A 24,950-nucleotide genomic window follows, 5' to 3' on the forward strand; every position below is an offset into this window, starting at 1 on the left:
GCAGCCAGTGGATCGCTTTGCCTCGAGAGACACGGAGAGAAGGTCTGAGGCTGTTTTCATTGGAAAGCATCTGTGACACTTCAAAGTCCTCTCACAGGGGTTTTCCATTAAGTGCAGGGAATTGATAAAGTTAATCCAGCCGAACTTTTCACACTTTGGAGGCGGTTTTCTAAAATGGAGATGGAATTCAAAGCAAAGAAAACCGCAAGGCCAAATCCAAAACTGACCAAAATTAGGAGCAAGCAGGGAATTCTGACAAGCCTTTGTCTGTCTTGCATTGGGACCAGCATCCATATGGAAGAAGTTATACCAGCGCTCGAGACCTGCTAAGAAGAATGTGCAATTCTTCATTTGGGAGAACTCATTATCATGAACACCACCTCCACTCTTACAAGGTTTCCATTTTCATGTACTTGTTACAGTCCACCATAGTGCCTTAGGTGAAAAACAGATAATTCTACTCAAATCCTGATTAATGTATCATACATGACCCTGGACCACAAAACCAGTCATATAGCATGGGTATATTCGTAGCAATAGCCAAAAATGCACTGTATGGGTCAAAATTATAGATTTTCCTTTTACGCCAAAAATCATTGGGATATTAAGTAAAGATCATTTTCCATGAAGATATTTTGTAAATTTCCTACTGCAAATATATCAAAACTTAATTTTTGATTAGTAATATGCATGGCTAAGAACTTTATATGGACAACTTTAAATGCAACAAATTTAAATTTTCTCAGTATTTAGATTTTTTTGCACCCTCAGATTGCAGATTTTCAAATAGTTGTATCTCGAACAAATATTGTCCTGTCCTAACAAACCATACTTCAATGGAAAGCTTCTTTATTCAGTGGTATATGTATAAATCAATTTAAAAAAAGTTACCTTTATGACAGGTTTTGTGGTCCAGGGTCACATATATCATTATGAAATGGATTATTGAAAAAGAAAAGAAAATGTAGGGCTGTTGTTGACTAGATGTTTTAAGCAGACTGAATGATAACATTTTTTAAATGAAACATGAATGGATAAATCATTCACAAAAACATCAATAACATGCTTTTAAAAAATGGATGAACTTCCATTTCATGCTGACTTTAAGAGGGATAATCTGTCTAGTAAATCTATATGAAACAGAATCAAATATGTAAAATAAAAGAACTCATTGTGTCTTTAGCAACTATGTACTTACATTTGAATCCAAGGCATTTATTGTGTACATACTGTACACAATGTAACACAATGTTAAATGTATAATTACACTGTAACAAGGATTTTGCAACTCAACATCAAAAAAAATAGTTCATGCAAAAATTAAAATTCTGTAATTAGTTACTCACCCTCATGTTGTTCCAAACCAGTAAGACTTTCATCTATCTTCAGAACACACATTAGGATATTTCTGATGAAATCCAAGAGCTTTCTGACCCTGCTTAGACAGCAAGGCAACTGACACTTTTAAGGCCCAGAAAAGTAGTAAGGACATCGATAAAATAGTCCATGTGACATCAGTGGTTTAACTTTAATATTATGAAGCTACGAGAATACTTTTTGAGCAAAGAAAGAAAAAATAACAACTTTATTCAACAATTTCTTCTCTTACGTTCACAAGAGTACCTCAACACATGCGTGTGGTGCTGGTTATGTAGGAGCAGGCGTTCTGACGTAGAACGTCCATCTCTCTTAGTTCATCGTCTGTATATTCTGGTTCAAATAAGTAAGGCTGAGATTAATTGCAAGTCATCCTTTCTGTTGAAATTTTTACGAAAACTGTTTTATGTCTTCTGCTTGTAAACAAGGATGCAGCGCATCCGGTTTCTACGTCAGAACGGTGGCTCCTGCATTAGCAGAACCACACATGCATCATGGTACTCTCGTGAAAGTGTGTCGAAGACTGACCCAGAAAAGTCGTTATTTTTGTTTTCTTTGCACACAAAAACTATTAAAAAAAAAAAAAAAGTAGCTTCATAAAATTACAGTTGAACCACTGATGTCACATGGACTTTTTTAACAATGTCCTTACTACTTTTCTGGGCCTTGAACGTGTCAGTTGTGTTACTGTCTATGCAGGGTCAGAAAGCTCATGGATTTCATCAAAAATATCTTAGTTTATGTTCTGAAGATGAACAAAGGTCTTACAGGTTTGGAACGACATGAGGGTGAGTAAATAATGACAGAATTTTCATTTTTGACAATAGGTACATTGAACCTAACAATTAATACAATTACAACCATGGGAGTTCAACACAATGCAAACACAAATGTAGTTAAACTACTAAAGAAAAGTTAAATGACTTCAATTGCATCTATGACCTAAACAGACTCAAAGCTCTTTTGATGAACTGTTGAGCATGTGACATTTGAAACACCAGCCCGTTTATGGTTGTAAAAGGATGATGAGAAACTTTAAGAGGTCAAAAGTCTGTGTTCTCTAATTTTCTTTTTAATTAGGGGAAAACCCAACATTTAAAAGAGCAGCAAAGACAGTTTATGGTGGTTTGGGAGTGTACAGCATGTATTGCCTGTTCTGTATACTTTTCTGTGTGTAAATTTACAGTGTGAGTAAGGATCTAATGCTATCAAGTTGTCTTTGCGTGCACTAGTGTGTCATTGTGTTTGTGTGAATACAAATTCAGTATATTAAACAGACCGAGAAGCCCACAGGCCTGTTATAACTAACTCAATATACACATTCAACCTCCCTTGTGCGCACACGAATACACACAGTCACACACTAACACAAGAACAGGCAGAAATAATAAACAAAGACATAGACGATATATTTCCCTCATATTTGGACACAGTGGTTTACTTTCAGAGTGTGTTAGTGTTTGAAATTACACAACCAATGGGGGGAAAAAGTAAGAAGTGGATCTGGGATGGTACGGATTGGGATACTTTATCCTAATATCTTTTGTTTTAATCATTCTGGGACATATTACAAATTAACTTGCTTCATGAAGAGGCCAATTTAGCTTGTAATAAAGAACGAAAAAAATATATATTACACAGTATAGGTTTAAGACAGTTAGGGTATGTCAAAAAACTCTCATCTCATTTTCTTCTCCAACATCATAATAGTCATACATCACTGTTTCACCTTTTTTTTTGTAAAAGGCCTTTGATTTTCTTTGCGCGTTCACTTTGTAAACACTTTGGTTGGTACTTCTGCAGCAATGTAGGACGATTTTGAAGTTGGAGAAGAAAATGAGATGAGAGTTCCTGAAATGTTTTCCTCAAAAGACATAATTTCTTTACGATTGAAGAAAGACATGAATATCTTGGATGACAAGGGAGTGAGTAAATTATCTGTACATTTTTGTTCTGGAAGTGAACTTTAAGACCCTTCTATGGCAATCCTGTTTTACATTAAACACAGAGCGATACAATGTGCTAGCAAAAGAACTGTTTTCCAATGTAATAAAATGCAGTACATTTGGACTGTGAAAATGTGGCCAACAAAACATGGAGAATGTCAAAGAGGTCTGAGAAGCAGATGTTCCTTAAAAAAAAGCACCCTCAAAACAAATGTTGTTGCCTAGAGAAATCTGATCTTGTAAACTCATTAGCAGATCTTTCTGTTTGTCCACAAAACACATGTCCTTCGAGAGCAGGCACCAAAGCACTCCAAGAAAAGGTGTGATAAGAGATGTTATGGGATAAGCAGACTTTCCTCTTCTTTGACGGCTAAAAAAAATCTGTACATTGTTTAATCCTAAGAATTACTACATAAGTAACATAAATAATAAAAAAGTGGGGGAAAAAATAAGTAATGGTAAATATATAGGTAAATAGGTTAATAAATTTAAACCATGTAAACTAAAATAAGACACTTAACCCTTGTGTGACCTTTTGGACATTTTTGTCCATTTCTTTTTTGCTTTTGTTTTTTATCATTTTGCCTGTGCTATTTCCAGCTGTATTAATTTTGGCACTGGTGTGTATTTTTATTGGAATTTCACCCCCATTTTCTTTAATAAATCTATTTTGCACTAGGTACAAAAAATAGTTCCTCTCTGGACCTTAAGGACAAAAATGTCCCCATTGAAACCCATTAAAACTGCTATTTTTAATCGCAGTGGCATTTAACTGTAAAATGATGCAATTCTTGTTAACAGACTTTCATTCTATTGGCAAGGCTTTAAAATTAAATTTTTTACAATTTTTTTTACCAGATGGTGCCATTTTTTTTTTAGGTATGACCTATAAAGCAAATACTCGCTTTATTCCTGTTTTCTGCTTCTGCATATTATAAACCAAATGGGTCAAATAATACAGCTACAATTGTGTGGGTGTGTTGGTATGGATGTCAAAGTGTGGTTTGTATGTGTGTCATAAAAAAAATTAAATTGTGTGTGTATGCGTGTGTGTTCTTGTAATATTTGAGAGAAAAAATACAGAAAATCACAAATCCAACAACTGTGTGCACCAGAAAGCTCATTTTTTAAGATATCAACCTCAAATTTGAAACACAACTTGTTTAGATTTATGGCTTTGATTTTCTAGCAAGTCTAGCATTCAACACGCTTCATAAAATATATATTTTATATAAAATATTGTTCATAAAGCAAACTTTATAAACTTGAAACCTCTATAACCTTTTTTTGTTTCACTTTTTAAAATTTTTCTACTTCAACAATAATCTGCCATGGGTCTTCTTTAAAATGAGTCCAAACATTTTTTGACATGGACATTTTTGTCCACTAAGGACCTATGTGTAACTTTTTTTATTAAAGTGATAGTTCACCCAAAAATTAAAATTATGTAATTAATTACTCACCCTCATGTCGTTCCAAAGCTGCAAGACTATCATTCATCTTCAGGACACAAATTACGATATTTTTGTTAAAATACAAGAGCTTTCTGACCCTGCATAGACAGCAACGCTACTGACATGTTCAAGACCCAGAAAGGTAGTAAGGACATTGTTAAAATATTCCATGTGGCAATAGTGGTTTAACCATAATTTTATGAAGCTACAAGAATATGTTTTTTGCACAAAGAAACCAAAAATAACGAGTTTATTCAACAAATTCTTCAACTGAAGTTATGGGTTCAGAACGACATGAGGGTAAGTAATTACTGACACAATTTTCATTTTTGGGTGAACTATCTCTTTACGTAAATAAAATCAAAAAAGTAAAATAAAATAAAATAAAATAAAATTCTTGGACTCCTACAAGCAGGGTATTTCACATACAAGTATGACTTCAAAGAACCATGTTTTCTTGCAGTGCAGAACCATGTTTTCTTGCAGTTTTTAATGCTCAGTGCTTCTCTGACAAACAGTGATGGAATAGTAACCTGTTAGACACGACTGAATGAAGATAAACAGAAATGCATTAGATCAGCACAATGGTAACATCTCAGTGGGTTAAGGATGACTGAGATATTGAGTGACTACTAGGAAGTGGTGTGGCTGAGCTGTGCAGGTTACAGCAAAGAGCAGAACGTGTGTTTTGACCCGACAGGATCCGGATGACTGCCACTGGAACAAGGACATCTGTGTGATAACAAATACTATCTGGCCGTATACAATGAAGTAATCTTATCCAAGCAAAGACAGAAAATCATTCATCACAGACTGGAAGAGAATCACACTTTGCAAATACCATTATAACACTGCACCAGGTCATGCATTTTCTTAAACTTTCAGTTAACATAATTAGTAATGGCTTTAAAAAAAAAAAAAAACAGTAGCGGCATTGAGATCTCAGCACTAGACGTCCCCTTGGGAGTAAGTGTGAGTGTGAAAAATGAAAGATCTGTTTTGAGGCTTTCAGAAATGCTGCACTCTTTTGTAATATCGCCTCTAGTGGTTAATGCGGTTCATTGCAACCAGCCAATAGTCAAAAAAGAATGAATATTATTTTAGTATCACCACCTAAATCTAGCCAGTGATACACAAATGCTGGAAAAACAACTGTAACATTAGACATCCAAAAATATTTATTGCACAAAAACAGCATTCATGTGGGAGAACACCACTGGCTGTAATATTCTGTCAAAATCTCTCACACGCTTCCTTTGTAACCTTAGAGAGGTGAGAAATATGCATACTACTGGAAAGCATGTGTTGAAATGAAACGTGAAATCTAAACAATAAACATTCGAGCCTGAAGGCAGAAGCTGAGATATTCATGGCAGCCCAATCATTCCTAATGATCCTCATTTACTCTGAAGAAATACTCCCATATGATTCTTATAGTGATTTCTAAACAATCTCTCATCAAACTTATCATCACGTCGGCTTTGTAAACAAACAGATTCTAATGCTAACCACTGACAGCTTGCTGATAATCAATAAATCAGTGCACGCTCGAGGTAACACAACAAACACAACAAACAACTCCTTATTTTTAACGTACAAAAACCTGCTGCTGCATAATAGCCGGATGCAACCTGAGAAGTGTGTGGACAGGTTCCCATGTAGCTGCTCCCAAACCCTAAGGTTAGCTTTTGAGTACTTGGCAGCCGGTCGACTGTATAAATCGCCTTGAGCGCGGATGGAGCGAAAATTCTCACAGTCCTTGAGCAGGCTGATAGAGGAAGACACCCAAAAAGTGTCACCTGCGGGCAGTTTGGAGCTCTGCTGATGGAATGCACACTCATTAGAAAGCCATCAATCATCACGACCCCCCCAGATCTATTTTTAAAGCCTGTTCCAGGAAGCTATGTGCTAGGGTACACTAATTTACGAGGCGGGACGCCACCACTGCAATATTAGTACTCACATACTGGGAGAAAAAGTCAAATGAATGGTATTTGATGGGAGAGCGGTCAAATGATCTGTATCAACTCTCAGGCTGTCTGGCGATGTGGGGTCAGTAGAGAGTGAATGATAGTTCATCCAAAAATGAAAATTCTGTCATCATTTACTAATCCTCATGTCATTCCAAACCAGTATGACTTCCAGTATCTTCTGTGGAACATAGTGCTGGTTGATATACCAGTTCAAACGATAAACTGGGTTGAATTCATGGTGTGAATTTAAAAAAAACAACAACAAAAAAAACAACAACGGTATACCAGTACAAATGGCTAAGCAACAGAGACAGTGTGGTCAATTGACACTTTGCAAACAGCTTGAGTGACAGGCGATCTGATCAATGATAATGCTGAATCCACCATTCTGTCCGACGAACAAATCAGACAGGAGAGTAGATCAACTTCGGTGGACTTAAAGTTAAAAAAAGGTGTGTATTGACGTCTTTCGGCAGGGCCACTTTTAGTAAAATGCCTATAACTCCTGAATGGAATGAGATATCCTCGGCAATCTCAGAACACTTATGTAAGAGCTCAATCATATTTTTTTCAAGGATTGTGCATTGCACGGTTTTTCTTACATATATGCGATATTCGTATCATATGACAGAACTCCTCATTTCGGACAACTTTGCCTCTAGAACCACTGCTGTCAATCAAATCGTTCATTTAATGATTGAGAAGATGTAAAAGACCTACTTTTGCGAACAAGTCCTATGTTTTTCACTCAATCTGGGAAAAAAAAAACACTGCAGTACAATTCTCTGGACTCTCTAGGTCAATAATTACCAAAAAAAAATGTCGTTTAGAAAAGGGTCCTGTCCGAATTTATCCACAACCATATAAAGCCTAAAGGAATCCTGGTGAGCACATGTGACAGATGATTCTAAACAAGCACGTAAAGATTTAAGGAAACTGTAAAACAGTTGGCGCTATAACAGTCATAAACTTTACAAAACATAATATTTTTATGGTAAATTACCTGTATTTGAAACAAAAAGCTTGATACATGTCTTTTATCTATATGTGCTTAAATGCCTTAAAGCACTTGAAGCCCAGTAATCGCTGCTTGCAGCTATATTTATTCTTTGAATTTCTTAAAAAAAGACAACATTTTAAAGCCAGAGATGCTGAAGATGAACCGCTAAGAGGAGAAAATACCATTGCAGGCAGAGCAAACTTGCGCAAAATATTAGAAAAAAAAATTACACAAAAGTTTAGATGGATACAGAGATCATCTTATCTCTGTTTAATGCATATTAACACAGTATTTAAAAGCACAGCCCTGCTTTGTTTACAGCGGTAACCAAGAAAACACTGTTTCATTGCTGTTCCATAAGCGCCACCTGCTGTCAGAGAGTGAATTTGCATTTTCATTCAGCCCGTCTGCTGTTTTTGTTTTGTGAAGTTATGGTTTATGTATTATAACTTCACAAAGCTAAGATCAGACCATTATGTTCTTGCTTTAAAATTTTAAATGATACAATCTAATTTACATCAAAACCTGCTAAGGCTACATGTAGCATGTTTGGTTAGATCGTGATTAAAATGCAGTGGTTCTGCAACTGTTTCATGCATTCTGATTTATATAAAAGCACAGTCAGGGGAGAAAAAAAAAAACATGATATACCATGAAACCATGATTTAGATTTCTGGTCAAACCGACCAGAAATCAGTGGAACATAAAATTTTAGAAATGTGCTTTTTTTAATTCTTGCTACCCATACAAAAGTCAATGGTCATCAAAACAATTCGGTTACCAAAATTCTTCAAAACATCTTCTGCAGAAGAAAGTAAGTCAAACAACTTTGGAATGACATAAAGGTCACCAAATAATAATAGAATTTTCAGTTTTGCATGAGCTATCCCTTTAAGGCTTCAAAAATACATCAATCACTGCGAACAAAGCTGAACAAGAAAGTAAACACGGGCTGAAACTGTTGTGGTCATATTTGAAATATCAACCTAGACAAGTCCAATGTTTCTAGTAGCAGCTGTTGAAAAAGTCTTCGGCTTTCACCCACATCATCTCTCCAATCTCCTGTCAATCCTACTGGATATATCTAAGACTTAACCATTTCTATTAGCGAGTGTAAAACTGAGCTGCATACGTTAGGAATCAAACCAACATCTCCAACAGGGCCTGAGAAAGACCATGCTCGCCTAAAGCCGACATTAAGCTTTCCATCTGTCTTCAAACGCACACGAGCCGCACTCTGTGCTCCTCGTTCACAGTAGGAAGAGCGGCTGACAGCTGAGCTCTGACATGGCTTAGCGGTGTGGTAACCCTGAAGACAAAACAACCAAAACTCAATTAAAGCATTGGGGAATAGGTGAAGAAATGTGGTGGGAGTTCACATAGTTTTTAAACCTGCCCTCTGTTTGAACAGACACATATCCCAGACTCCAACATGCCAGGTATAGTGCAAGGGACGGGTCGGTGGTAACACAAATATGCAATTACATTGCCTCACCAAGCCTAGCAGAGCTACGTCGAGGTCTCCAACCCAAGTCATGCACACACGTACGCACAAAAACACACGGGCTCACACAAACCACGGGATTAAATTCAGGTGCGAGGTCCTGTTTGGCTTGGATAGGCCCCAGCGCCAGAACAAAGTGTGTCTGTCCACACTCAGCCCAGTTAACAGGTTTTTTTTACAAAAAGCTGCCACTCTGAGATGTCAATCAGTTCTTCTCTCCTTTCCCCGCCCTCGTGACCCAACGTAGATCTAACCAGCTGCAGGCTCTGAAAACACACTTCCCAGAGAGAACTGAACACACAAAGATGTTTGACTGGGGAGATCCCTTTACATACCTCCCAAACCTCTGCCTCCTGCGTAACCAGAGACCTACGTTTTCAGCAAAACACAGAAGCTCCAAACAAGGCATCTGAAAACAGCTAAAGACGTCCTGACAGTGGTGTAAGAAATGACAAGGGCTGACAGTTATATTAAATCATCTTTAAAACAGACTATACTACCTATGACATTAGATTTTTAAAATGTACAGTCTTGTCTTATCTGCAAGGTCATGTAGATGTTACTTATGAAGACAATCTGAAAAATGAACTTCCATCTTCCCAGTAATTTGAGATAACTTTATTTTCATTACAGATTCATTATAGGGGCCAATAGAAAACTGTATATTCACTATAAAAATGTCCAGGATCATTTTCATGATCTTTAGAGTCATTTGTGAATATGGAATAAGAATTTTGTCATTCAATTCAATTCACTAGCAAGTAATTCAGATCAATCTCTCAACACATATGACAAATTAATTAAGCACTTGTAGAAAAAAATGTACATTAAAGTTTGGGGTCAGTAAGATTTTTAAAAATTTTTATGCTAATAAAGCCTTCTTTTGTTTGAAGAAAAATATAGTGAAAACAGTAATACTGGGAAAAAATATTACCATTATATAATTTCATCGTTTTCTTTTTTAACATTGTATTTCTTTTTTTACATTTGTCAGAATTTGTTAATTAAAGGAAAGTAAAAAAAAAAAAAAACATTGAAATGTATAGCTTTAAACTTGTGTTAAAGTTATACATTTGTATAACTTTAACACATGTATATGCATAACTTTACCGCCACTTTTGATAAATGTAATGCATCCTTGCTCAATAAAAGTATTAATTTCTTTTAAAAAAAACATAAAATTTAATTTAATTTAATTAATATTTGAGGCATTTAAACACATATTAAAAAATCATTATTTAGCAAGCCTAAATCAATTATTTAAAAAAGCATTTTTGGCAAATCCAACTAAGTTACCATAGAAATATTATGGGTTTTTTTATGTTTATGACTGTTATAGCGCCAGCTGTGGTTCGATCTCCTTAAAACTTTGCATGCTTGTTTAGAATCATGTCGCATGTGCTAAGCAGGTTTTGTGAAGTTTTGAGTTTTCCTTTAGGCTTTTTAGGATATAGGGTAAATTTGGACAGGTCCCTTTTCTAAAAGACCCCGTTATAGCTTCCCAAAGGGTAAATTTCAACATTTTTTTGATAATAATTGACCTAGAAAGTCCAGAGAGTTGTACTGCAGTGCTTTTATCCAGCAAAAAACCTAGGACTAGTTCACAAAAGTAGGTTTTTTACATCTTTTAAATCATTTAACAAACGATTTGATTGACAGCAGTGGTTCTAAAGGCAAAGTTGTCCAGAATGAGAAGTTCTATCATATGATACAAATATTGCATGTATGTGCGAAAAACCGCACAATGTACAATCGTTTTGTACACTGACCCCCCGGCCAGTCCCCTAAATTCTTTACAATTTTTTGGGGCCGTGAGTCAAACAGGCCTACCAAGTTTCGCTCCAATTGGCCTTCGTTAACCTTGTCTAACAGGTTCTCAAAATTCAACATTTTTATGATTTTTCCCTCTTATAGCGCCTCCAAGCAGCCAAGCTCCTTGATTTCTTTCCTGTGACCTCAGATTGAGCTCTTACATAAATTTGGTGAAGATATCTCATTCTATTCAGGAGTTTAAGGCATTTTACTAAAAGTAGCTCTGCCCCTTTCAAACGTTTCGACGTTCCTTTGTGACGGTGAGTCGAAAGTTCAACTTTTTTTGGATAATTATTGATATTCACTCTCCAGAGAATCTTTCTGCAGTGGTTTGGTTCCGATCGGGTGAAAAACCTAGGACTAGTTTACAAAAGTAGGTTTTTCCAAAATCCAAAACACCCCAAAATTTTGCTAGGCTCACGATCAGCATGCTTTTTGTCCAGCGTGACTGACGGTTTAGGAGTTATTAGGGATTTTGTATTTTGTACTTTGTACTACCATCCCTCCACGTTTCAAAGGTTTTAGCACTATGCACTTGAACAACTAAAAATATAGACCCCAAACTTTTGAACAGTAGTGTATATTCATCATTTAATCTTTCAAAACTTGTCCAGGACCTTTCCAGTCATTTGTGATTATTGAATATGAATTTTCATCGTGATTTAGACTGGTTTGCTTATGAATCAATCATTAGGTATATTAAAGAATTGACTTCAAAAAAAGTGAATGTAAACAAATCTCTATACAAGCTCAAAATTTAGTCAATGAAATATTTTAAACCAGAGCATTAATAGAAAAAATAACTACATATTCACTACAGGAATTTCCAAGACTTTTCCAGACATTAAAAACACTATTTTACAATTCTCTGAGGCTCCCAGGTTGCCACAACCTTACAAACTCAGGATATATAATAATTATTCAAAGCTTGCTTTGCTCCACTAAAAACATTGTGCATGAATTCAAAAAAGCATTCTGGCAGCAAATCAGATGATGCAGTTTCCTGGCAGTGGGCTGACATTTTAACGACTAATTCTGACACTTTTCTCACCTACACTCTGCTCCATCTTTCCTTTACCTCAGGTGAAGCCTGGAGACCAGGTCTGGAGTCAGTAAACACCTGTCAAACATGAGAGCTGCACCCACGCACACTGCACTACTGGATTCACCCACTGAAGTCATGAGAAAGAACACTTAAGTTAGTCTCCTTTTAGATGTTTGCAACAAATGTGAACAGCCAGAAGACAACAAAGATAAAGATAACTGTTATAGACTTTACCCAAGAGAGGGAATTAATTAAAAGTCATATATGTAAATGATTTATCATGCAAAAACATAGCCAGATCAGAATGAGTGAAGGTGTTCAGCAGAGTGCATAACTTTTCCTTTTTCCCACGCGAAAATGGACTCAGCTATCAATCATCGTCAATCAGCTTCCTGTCAGTCAATACTTACACCGCCATTCGCTCTCTTCCGTTTAACCCTGAGGGAACAGTCTCAGCAGGCCCATTAAAAAGAGAAACCTTCAAGAGAGTGACATCACCAGTGCTTCTTCATTACACAACTTTCCAAACCTGCGTCTGAAACTTTTTTTTTTACAAATAGATTCTGAACACGCAATAAACAGTGTGAAAACAAGACTATTTACTAAAACTGCATCTATGTGATCAATAGAGTGATCCTTGTGTGAACAAACACTAAAATGTAATTTGTAATTAAAAATTTAAGTGCAACCTAATATATGCATATTTCCACAGGCGTTCAGCAAAACATCTTTTATAAACACTGATTAACATAATATAATAATATAAATGGTTAAATAAATAATAAATAAAGAGTTTATTGCTGGTTTAAGTGTTTGTACTTGAAAAACACACAGGACAGTGCATCAAGTAGAGTGACAGTTTTCTTAATATCCGGGGGTGTGTATGGTGTTTTCTCTCACAGCTGGGTAAAATGGTAAAATGTGCCCTCTGGGACCTTTAAGCAGTTGGGAAACCTGAACACTCTCCACCTATGTCTCAGTGATTGACAGTTAACCACATAAACCTAAACTTTAGAGGTCCCACCCACTTTCACTAAATGGAATGTCAGGACAATACAAATAATAATAGAGGGCGAAGTGCAAATCAAAAGTGTTATGAAGGTGACATCTTTATGAGAGCATTTCAACTTCAGTTCCGCAGCAAGTTTCCACGCACTTTATAATATTACATTATTTCACACAGTAAATACCTCATAGTATTAGCTCATATTTTTATAACATTTTATATTTTGGGAATGTACAATATTTTTGTACCCTATTGATAATAATTTATCTACTATCTATTGATTTCTGTTGGATTGATATATTGTGAAGCAATGGCTATTTAATTGTACATGCTTATTCCCATATTGATAATTTTTCAACTACATTTCATCTAAAGTTAATCTTTAAAAACACCATTAATTAGTACTAATAATTATTATATCTCAAAATAAATACCCATTCTCACACTGTATCATCAGAACTTGCAGCATTTAAGACGACTGCTTTTAGTTTTTCAAAAAAATATGTCCAAAAAAAAATCATCTCTGTTTTTTTTTTGTTTGGCTGAATTGCAAATTCAACAAAGAAAGTGAATGTAACTATGTAGGTTATGTTATGTATATATAAATAAATAAACAGAGTAATTGTATAGCACACACCACAGTTATGTCACTTGCAGCTGCGTGCGCATTGTGGTGAAAGAAAAACATTGATAACAAGTGGAGGGAAAGAGTACAATCCATGGAATAAGATAAAAAATGTATTATTGTGCCATTGGATGTCAGAATTAGATTATATGTCAGAATTTTTATAGAATACTGTCGTCAAAGGCTTAGTTTGAAACTAAACACAGACATTTAAATAGACAGATTATGGATGAAACCTGCTACGATTACCCTACTTTTAAAGTATAAATTTGATTTAAACAATAGGTTTACATAATATCCACATATTCAGACATATTGTATTAGCCCTACAGTTACAACATGAAATAATATCTAAACCTGTAACATTTTACATAACATTTACCCATTTTATCTCACCATTTAGACTTTTTTTTCTCACAAATGCAAGTTTATATATCCTAGACTTTTCGACTTCTGAGTTTGTCAATTATGAGGGAAAAAAAAGCCAGAAGTGTGAAATATAAACTCATGATTCTGAGCCGAGGGAAATAAGAGAATAATGGGATGATTTTTCTTATCAGAACTGTTAGATATAATCTTGATATTGGAAGAAAAAAGTTTAAATATAAATTCAAAACGACTTTTTTTTTCCTTTTATTCCAATGCTTTTCATAGACTGCTACTATAAAACATCATTTTCTGCCAACAGGCTATTTTGATTACCCCATTACAGTCAGATATCGTTAGTGCTATCATAAAAATACTAAAAACACTTCTACATGTGGCACATTTATTGTCCAACAATAAATATTTATCCAAATGTATATTTTGTTAAGAATTATTGCGCTTCGTCTGTTGGTGTGCGTGAGTTTAGCGGAGAATCGCATGCAGATGCTCACGCACTTCCAACAGCTAAATGGAAACATTTCCATGACTTTCTAACATTTACAGATAAATAATATGCCTGTGAAATGTAAGTTATGCACTGAGGGGAAAACAGCACATCTCAAAAACATTAAACAGCACAAGCAGTGCCTCTGTCAGAGCAGCACATTCTGTCAAAACATCTGACTGGGCAACTGCTTTAAACTACATGTGTTAACTCATGAGTTATTTTAAAGCACATAAAGCACATATCATATTTAGGACAAATTGGATTATGCCCTTTTCTCACAGCAGCTCAGATGTATATCGATGTATAAACAGTATTGTCTCATACTATATTGCTTATAAAGAATATATCGATATATATTGTACAAACTGCTTATAGCTTACACCCATACTTGATATTCTGAAGCTAAGAAATAAGATACATGGTCCAGTCTATTTTTCTATTACACGCACACACAAACACACACACACACATCATATATGTATATATATATATGTATATATATATATATATATATTTGTTTATTAGGGCTGTCAGATTAACACATTAACTTACTTCATTAGGTATGAAAAAAATAACACGATTACGATATTTTAACAGACCTGTACGTCATCTTATATCTCATATAGTTGACTGTTAACAAATATGATGCAGGGCAACACCATAAATGGAGTTATGCCCTAAAATTCAAGATATTGGTGCAAAAAAAAATCCCCGGTATGTGTTTTGTCTTATATTTACATATATCACATATCACACAGGCAGAAAGAGCAATATGATATGAGTGCCGAGTTTGCTTAAATGTGATTTTGTACAACAGTGCGTTCACATTTAATACAACATATAATATAATACAACATATAATTATATTTTATTTTTTTGCTCAATTTTGCAGGGAACATATTACCTTTAAAGCTATATCAGTTTTGTTGTGTGTCTCCGAACAACACTGGTGTTTAGTTTCTGAATGAATCCGCGTTTTGAACGAATCGTGTGAACCAATGATTCAATAGCCCATTCGTAGTGAGCCATTTACTTCATTCTTGAATGAATCAGCCGTTTGAACAAATCGAATGAATCAATGACACATAAAGACATTTTCCGCCACCTGCTGGCAAAAAAAAAAAAAATCTGTCATCATTTACTCACCCTCACGTTATTTCAAACCTTTCTATTGTGGAACATAAAAGAAGGTATTTTGAAGACTGTTGGTAACAAATTCTACAATTCGTAATGTCTACTTGATACTTTCTCATTTAACACAAAATAGCTTTAAATAAACTTTTGTGGGTAGTTTCACAGTCAAATTAATTTGTGATTAACTAGATTAATTAATTGAAACATCATGTAATTAATTAGATTAAAAATCGACTGACAGCCCTATACATATATATATGTATATATATATTCATTCTAAACCTCTCTCTCAAACTCACACATAAACACACTTATCACTCAGCATGTCAGTGCGGTGGAGAGGCATCATGTGTTGCTCAGATTATGTGGCAGGGTAAATAAACGCTAAGTGCTGACAGACGTGCAGGGGGTCGCTGTGATGCACGCTAGACAACACTCACACTGTGCAGGGGCAAGGCGTGACCCTGATACTCCGCTAACCTAAACCTGTTTGCATCAGCACATGTGCATATGTTTTTTGGGTCAAAAAGTTGGCAGTGAGAAGCATGTGATATGTGATATTGATCCTTTTGTACAGACACAAGATGTTCTTTCCTCTCCTTATTTGGGAAATGACTCCAAGGTTGCAGTGGACTTAGTTTCAATTACCTTTAACCATCTAAATTGCTCAATCCCAGATTTACCACCTAAAATTGCATTTAAGCTTACAGCATTTGTTTTGTCCTATGATTTCACTACCATTCAAAAATTTGGAAGCAGTAAGAGTTTAATATGTTTTTATGCACATCAATACTTAATTTATTCAATCAAAAATACAATAAAAATAGTAATAATGTGAAACATTATTCCAGTTTAAAATAACCGCTTTCTGTTTCCATTTAACATAAAATGCAATTTATTCCTGTCGTGGTAAAGCTGAATTTTCAGCAGTCATTATTCCAGTGTCACATGATCCTTCAAAAATCATTGTAATATACTGCTGTGGTGCTCAAAAACATTTCTTATCATTATCAATGTTGAAAAGAGTTGTGCTGCTTAATATGTTTGTGGTTGTGTGTGTATAAAGAAATTATTTCAACAAGAGGTAAAGGTCTTGATGTTTACAAAAAGAGCAGCAGAGGGCAGGAGAGAGAAATCAAGCATGCTGGACAGCTAGAGAAAAATAGAAAGATGAAAAGTAAGAGCGAGAAGGGAAAAAATACAAATCAGGCCCGGCCTTGAGTCAACATATGATGCTACTGGGAATCATAGTAGAATTAATTTCATGAGAGAAATGGATTACTCATAATATGAGACTGCAAAAGCAAACAGTCAGAGACAGGATTAGCTCTCTAGTCCAGCTGACTTCTGTTTGAAACAGCTATTACTCAAAACTAAAAATCAGAGCCTGGCTTAGAAAGTTGGGAATGCGCCTACAATTACTTTGAACATTTCACTGGATCAAAAGCAGAGCCAGACACAACACCATGTACACAGTATTATGTGAGAGGATATCAATTGTTGACAGTGTGTTTAATAAAAACTTATATAACAAACTAACAACCCATAAACAGCATTCTTTTAATGAGGACATGCACAAAGCTATGAGTTTCAATGTCATGTGACTCACCTGATACGTGCCGATGCCAATGTGTTTGGGGTCGATCTTAACGAGCTCTGCTAAAGGATCCTGAACGCGCCTCCCAATGGACACTGAGGACAAAGAAAAGAACACAAGAAAAAAAAAATGATCTCACCATTATGTGTAGTTGATGCTCGTATATAATACTAAATGTCTCAAGAGAACAACAATATTTACACTTTAATAAACCAACAGACTTAATTAAAAATAAATTAGGCTCACATGAGCATAGATCTATGCAAATGAGAGACTATTTAAATCATGCAAATGCTTGCGTGGAATGTACTGCACTAATTACAGCTTAACAGATTATATTAATAAACAAGATTTGCGCTTAATGAAATATCAACATTTGCAACACACCACTATGGAAGCCTACTCCCATCACGGAATAAAATAAAAAGGTAATTTTGATCACAATTCAGACTTTTTTTTTCCAGACAATTACATTTATTTATTTAAATTCTAATTTAATTTAATTTAATTTAATTTAAATATTACTTTAAAATTGTATTTAATACTTAATTTAAAAATGTATTTAAAATGTAATTTAAATTAATTTAATTTACAATTTAATATAATATAATATAATATAATATAATAATTTAATTTAAACCTAACTTAATAAACAAGATTTGCATTTAATTAAATATTAGCATTTGCAACACATACATGGAAGCATATTTCCATCACAGAATAAAATAAAAGCACAATTAAAGCACATTAAATCAGAGAATTATGAGGGGAAAAAAGCCGTTGGGAAAAAAAAAAAAAAAAAAAAAAAAAAAAAAATCACACTTACATTTATTTATTTAAATTTACTCTAATTTAATTGAAAATGTAATTTAAAATGTAATTTAAATTAATTTAATTTACAATTTAATATCATTTAATTTACAATTTAATTTTAGTTTATTTACAATTTAATTTAATTTAAATTTAAATTTAAATTTAAACAAGATTTGCATTTAATAAAATATCAGCATTTGCAACATATATGGAAGACTATTTCCATCACAGAGTAAAATAAAAAAGTAATTTATTTTTTAGTATTTTTTTTTAAATAAAAAGTAATTTTTATATCACAATTCAGATTTTTTAAAACATTAAGCAAAAAAGTCAGTTGTTGGACAAAAATGAATAATTACATAAATTAAATTAAATTAAATTAACAAAATTTAGAAGCCTATTTCCATCACAGAATAAGTTAAAAAGGTAATTGTGACTTTTTATATCACAATTTTTATATCACAATTTTCCTTTTTTTTTTTTTTTTTTTAACATTAGAGCATCATTATCCAACAAAAAAAAGTTGGATAAAAATTCACATTCACATTTATTCATTTCACCAATTTTATTTCACATTTAATTTAAATTAATTTAATTTTAATTTGTTGTTTTATTTCATTTTAATAACATTAATAAAAATTAAAATCACAATTACACTTATTTAAACTAAATTCAAATTTATTTTACATGTATTTTATTTAAAATTTAAATTAAATGTTAATTAATTTATAATTAATTAATTTAAAATTAATTTAATTTAAACTTTCATACACAACTACTCAGCAGTAAATGTAAATGTGACCAAAAAAAAAAAAAACCTCCAAATTAATATACCGTTTCCAATAACTACTGTTAATGTCAATGTTATTATTTACGTTCTGTCAGTCAACAAGACTTTTACACTTTAATCTTTAAAAAATACAATTTACAATAAAGCAAAAACAGCGCAAGGCTTAATCTAAGAAAAAAAAACTGTGAACAAATGACAAGATCATTTAACAGGCCAAGTTACAAATGAATATGCCATCATCTGACAAAGAGAGTGGGAGAAAAACTGGTCCAATAATATACACACTCACTTATGAATCCCCTTTTCCTAGTAAATTGTCAAAGACAGGCAAAGACATGGGCCAACTAAGAAAGGTCTGGTCAAATAAGAACTCAATTAAAGACAAATAAAAACCCAATTTAGAAAAACCCGAATCTAACTTATCCCAGGAAATGTGACCAGCCAAACACAATATTATAAAATGAAATGAACATAAGCAATTCAGCGCACTTGTTCCATTAGCTTTATCTAGTCTTGTTGAAGGTCAGCAAATAAAAGTCATATTTTCACCCTTACTCGACCATGTGTGCGCGCGTCAGAGAGCGAGAGTGAGAAAGAGAGCGACTCAGACAGAAAACACAGGACAGAATGTGAGACATTGCGTGGTTTTCTGCCCAAGCACAACCTCCACATTACAGAGAGTGGAGAGAAGTGCTTTTGTGTGCGCCGTACAAGGCCTGAGCTGAAACTCCATCCCTTTCCAAATATTATTACAGGCAGCAATTTCCCACAGAGTTCAATGTGGAGACGCAGCGAGTGAGGCTTGGCGATCAAGCCACCTCAAAACCTCCTTCCACAGTCACCCACTTCAGCCAGCACATCCACCTTGATCTTTACAGAGAGCCGAACACAGACCAAAAAATAAAAAAATGTCCTAATGTATGAGCACCTTTGTCTACTGCAGGTATGACAGTGTGGGTTTGGCAGGACATATCATAATTATATATATTTATAAAAAAACAAAAAAATGCATTTATTGACACCAAGCGGCAAAAACATCTAATTCTAAAACAGCCACTGGATAAAAAAAAAAATCCAATAAAAACTACAGATTTTATTTAATTATGTACATGTTAGTAACGTAGCAGTGTTTAATGCATGAAACACGAAACACTACACACGTTTACGCACATCCCACATAGGATAGTCCAATTTCTTACGCCTTTCATAAAAGCGTTAAATATAGCTCCCTAGTTTGCTCTTGCACTTGACCAGAGGAAAATTTATGATTAATCCCATACTGATTTACTGCTTTTATAGAGGAAGTCTGGAATAATTCTCAGATCCTGTTTTTCGAGAACGTTTGAGTGATTTCCAAACTTTTCGCCTTGCTTTTTTATTTTTGGAAGAGTGGAGAGGGTGCTTGTGTGGTCTAAACACAGGCAAACCTTTTACAGAAAGTTCGGTTTCACAGAAACATATCTAATGGGTATGACAGATACAAAGAGAAGTGAAACGAGATGGTTTGATGGACTGTGAAAGACTGTTTCCAAAGGTACTGTCACTGCCTCATGCATTGACAACTGGAGATATAAATGTGGCCTAAAGGAAACAGGGAGTCTGTTTCAGACTACGGAGACAGGGTTGACTGAAATGGCGAGCAAAGGTCTGGTTGAGTGGGAGCTGAGTTGGACTGACAGGTAAGGCCAGTGTGACTGGAGACTTGGATTCTTGGCACTGGAAAATATAACAGCTTTGACATTCATGTGCACAAGGCTGTACGCTTGCAAAATCCTAAAATCATACTCTCAAATCATACTAATCAAGTCTTTAATCTATAGAAAAGCGTATTTACCATTAAAAGGTCAATAACTGTTGTCAAAATATCAGGATTCTTTTTTCTGTTTGAGTATATTTTGTTGCTCTGCAGTGACATTTGTAAAACGTAATTAGTCAAAAGTATTCTAATGTATGTTATATTGACAAATGTGTTTATTTCTTTGGATTACGCTGCAAAATTTTGTACACTTTATAATAATATTTATATATTTTTTAGATATTTTTAGATGTACATTACCGGTCAAAATTTTTCGAACAGTAACATTTTTAATGTTTTTTTTTTTTTAAAGAAGTCTCACCAAGTCTGCATTTTTTGATCCAAATTTTACTATTTTTACTATTTAAAACTGTTTTCTATTTGAATATATTTTTGATTACTTTGTAATCAAAGCTAAATTTTAAGCATCATTGCTCCAGACTTCAGTGTCACATGATCCTTCAGAAATCATTCTAATATGCTGATTTGCTGTTCAAGATTTTGTTTTATTATTATTACCAATATTTAAACAAAAAAGATCTAGAGAACGATCAAAAGATCAGGATTTATCTGAAATCAAAAGCTTTTGTAACAATATACACTACAGAATTCGAAAGCTTGGAGTCAGTATAATTGTATTTATTTTGGAAAACAATTATAGAAAATAATACTTTTATTTAGCAAGGATGCTTTAAATTGATCAAAAGTGATGATAAAGACATTTATAATGTTCAAAGAAAGAAACCTGAAACAAAAAAATTCTAGCTGTTTTCAACACAATAATAAAAATAATAATGCAAGTTTTTTGAGCAGTAAATCAGAATATTAGAATGATTTCTGAAAGATCATGTGACTGGAGTAATGATGCTAATTCAGTTTTGAAATCACAGGAATAAATGACATTTTAAAATATATTCAAGTAGAAATAGTTATTTAAAATAGTAAAAAATAGTTCAAAATGTTACTGTTTTTGCTGTACTTTGAATCAAATAAATGCAGGCTTGGTGAGTACAAAGACTTCTTTAAAAACTATAAAATCTTACTGTTTAAAAACTTTTGACTGGTAATGTACCTTTAATTTTTGAATCATCTTATAATATTTTGTTATTTTATTAAAGATTAATTTTTGACATTTTCTTCCTTTATTATGATAGGATAGTGTAAAGCAGACAGGAAGCAAAGTGGGTGAGAGAGAGAGAGAGGGGGGAAGGGACTGGGAAAGGTCCTCGAGTAGGGATTCGAACTCGGGACGCCTGTAGCGCAGCGGTGCTATATGTTGGCGCACTTGCCAACAAGGCTATTGTTGCCGAAATAATATTTTATTTTTTTGTATAATCTTTTCATTTTTTCAATAATATTGTATTTTATAAATTATTACATTTTACAGTTATTACAAATTATGTCATTTTATTTTTATATTTTTTATTGAAGGTAAAAAAAGAGTGACATATTACATACAAAAAGAGTAAACAACACTCTTTTTGATTTCACAGTTTTTCCAACTTTCCCACAACAGAACATACACACACAAAAAAAACCAACAATGAATAATCATTATAAATAAAACAAATTCCAAAATGGAAAAACAAAATCTTAAAGTTTTGATATTACAAACAATAAAGAAATAATTGACAACAATTGTGTACAGGCCTTTTAATTTCACTATTGATTTTAGTTCAAGTGTTTCTTTGATTTCAGATTTTGTTTTTGTTTCATTTAACATTATTTAATTGCATTACACATATCTGCCATTTTCTTGATTTAGGCATCTGACATTAAAAAACCCATAACGGTTGATCACTATTTGTAAATTATATGTAAATTACCTGCACTCCTTAAGTTGGGATCCATGTCAGGCATCTCTTTAACAGCCTCAGGACTCACACTGTAGATGGACGCTCCTGCTTCATCTGTTATACTGAAACAACAGAGACACACTGAAGCACATTTCCAAGGAAATCAGAGGTAACCTCATGAAGACCCCAATGAACTTATGAAGCTCCCTCAGTACGTCTACGAGGCGACAGACCAAAGACTCAATTTAAATACATTTCCATTGAAAACTTGTAGTTGATAAAGCAGGCACTGAACTTTAGAGTAAACAGCAATGCATGGAAGACAAACTCCCAATACAACCCTGTTTTCAATGGGAAAAAAAAACGGCATTTATATATATATATATATATATATATATATATATATATATATATATATATATATATATATATAAATGGTAAATGCACACACACACACACACACACAGATATACATGTAAATTGCAACAACTGTTATGCTGGGTTCAGGAGATTATTGGTTACAGCATTTAGGAGATTACAACCGGTTTCTATGCTTAGACACATCTGAAAATAACTATTATTACTGTTTTTTAGTTTAATTTCGTTTATTTCATTTATTTATCAGGGACCATGCACAACACACGTTTTGTGCCAGAGTTAGCTATATCTTAGCTGCGTCTGTAGTCCCTGGGCAGGATGTTATTACAAAATTACAATACTCTATCACAAACAATACAATATCACACCATACTCCACAGAATTGTTAAAATCAGGACAATGATCACATATTTGCACTTTTAAAATGACTAAATGTTGTGCTCTCTCTAATATAAACAGGTATTGAATTCCATTTAACATTTACTGACCAAATATTCTTAAGTCGTCTTTTTTTTCTGACTTAGCAAAGTATTGACATCTTAGATGTACTCTCTGGAGTGCATCTTGTTGTGAATCACTAGGTTAGTGGTTCTTAACTAGGTGTTAACTAGATTAAATCTCTCTCAGCACATTTTATGTAGCACGTGCATTGTGCTGATTGTCACTCAAAGTGATTTACTGGATTATGGACTGCAAAGTGGGTCCCAGTTGAGGGAGTTGGGGTTCCGTCCATATAGGCTTAAAGCTGAAAGATATATTCACAGCAGTAAGATTATCTCTACCTGAACATGAGCCTACTAAAAGCCCTGTTAGGCAACAAACACATCATTAAGGATAATTATTCAAACATTTTTTTAACTGTCTTACCACTTAATAAATATTGATAAATACCACATACCACAGATTTACATTTTATTATTATTATTATTTTTTTTAATTAACAGTTTATTTCAGTTATACAATGTTCTTTCTGGTAATCAAACCGGCCAAGCGAACCCTGAAATCATGGGTCAATACTGCCATCTAGAGGACTTAATGATAAACGTGCTATTGCATTTTTGACAAATTCAAAATAGATTTTACATACTTCTGTTGGAAAAGACTGTGCATGATCAGTGCATGATATTTATATAATAATAATACTAATAATAATAATATATGTAATATAAATTCTATTAATATTATCACGTAATTATTAAATAAAATAACAGTTGAGCCAGTTTTTACTTACGGTGTGTTTAAAGTGAACACATAACAGTAATGGGTCCAACTTAAGCATGGAGATCTTCTTTTATATTAAAAAAAAAATAATCCTCTTCTGTATCTCATCTGGATATATTTGTAAATTGCCACTGGTCTGTCACTGATTCATGAATTGATTAGATACATGTTGACGTGAGGAACTGAATATAATGAACCATCTTAAGAGAACGTGAACACTGAGGAAGGACCTATGTGACCGAAGCACCTTTTTTGCACTTTATAAGAATAAAGAAGACTGCTAGTATCTCGGCATGTAATCCTTTTATTTGGATACGTAACAAAATAATTCTGCTTTGGATCTATAATAAACTGCTTTCAAAATATGGCTTTCCAAAAACTGTGGTCTCTTGGTTCAACCTGGGGTAAACTGAGCCTAGAAGAGGGTAAGTTGAGCCAAATGGAGTTAAACTGTGCCACTGATTACGATAAAGTATAACTGAACATTTTACCTCATGCTATGCCAATGGGAGAGAAATTCAGTATTTAATATTAATTATAAAATTATTTAAAGAAACAGTTCACAACTTTAAAGGCAATATAAAAAAAAAATTGTAAAAACTCAACAAAAAGTGCAAACTGAAGAATTAATAAATTGACCTTACAGTACTGGGACTTTTAAAGGTTTTCATAAAAATTTAAAGGGCCACTTTTCATAAACAAGACCTTTTTACATTTTTCAGAAATAAATCAAGTTCAAAACAAAGAACAAAATAAATGTTTGGTCTAAAATTTAAATTAATATTAAGTTGAATTACAGTAAAATAATAC

General features: G+C 33.6%; 1 protein-coding gene across 1 annotated transcript in view; it reads right to left on the minus strand.

Moving 5' to 3' along the window:
- Positions 1-24,950, minus strand: part of srbd1 (S1 RNA binding domain 1) — an 85,820-nt gene that overhangs the window by 25,752 nt on the left and 35,118 nt on the right. The window contains exons 15-16 of the mRNA XM_051126870.1: positions 22,572-22,663; positions 17,360-17,442 (exon numbers count right to left, since the gene is read on the minus strand). Of these exons, the coding sequence (XP_050982827.1) occupies positions 17,360-17,442; positions 22,572-22,663 (175 nt within the window). The remainder of the gene's footprint in view (positions 1-17,359; positions 17,443-22,571; positions 22,664-24,950) is intronic.

This window comes from Labeo rohita, chromosome 13 (genome assembly GCF_022985175.1).
Source record: "Labeo rohita strain BAU-BD-2019 chromosome 13, IGBB_LRoh.1.0, whole genome shotgun sequence".
In the NCBI taxonomy this organism is placed as follows: domain Eukaryota; kingdom Metazoa; phylum Chordata; class Actinopteri; order Cypriniformes; family Cyprinidae; genus Labeo; species Labeo rohita.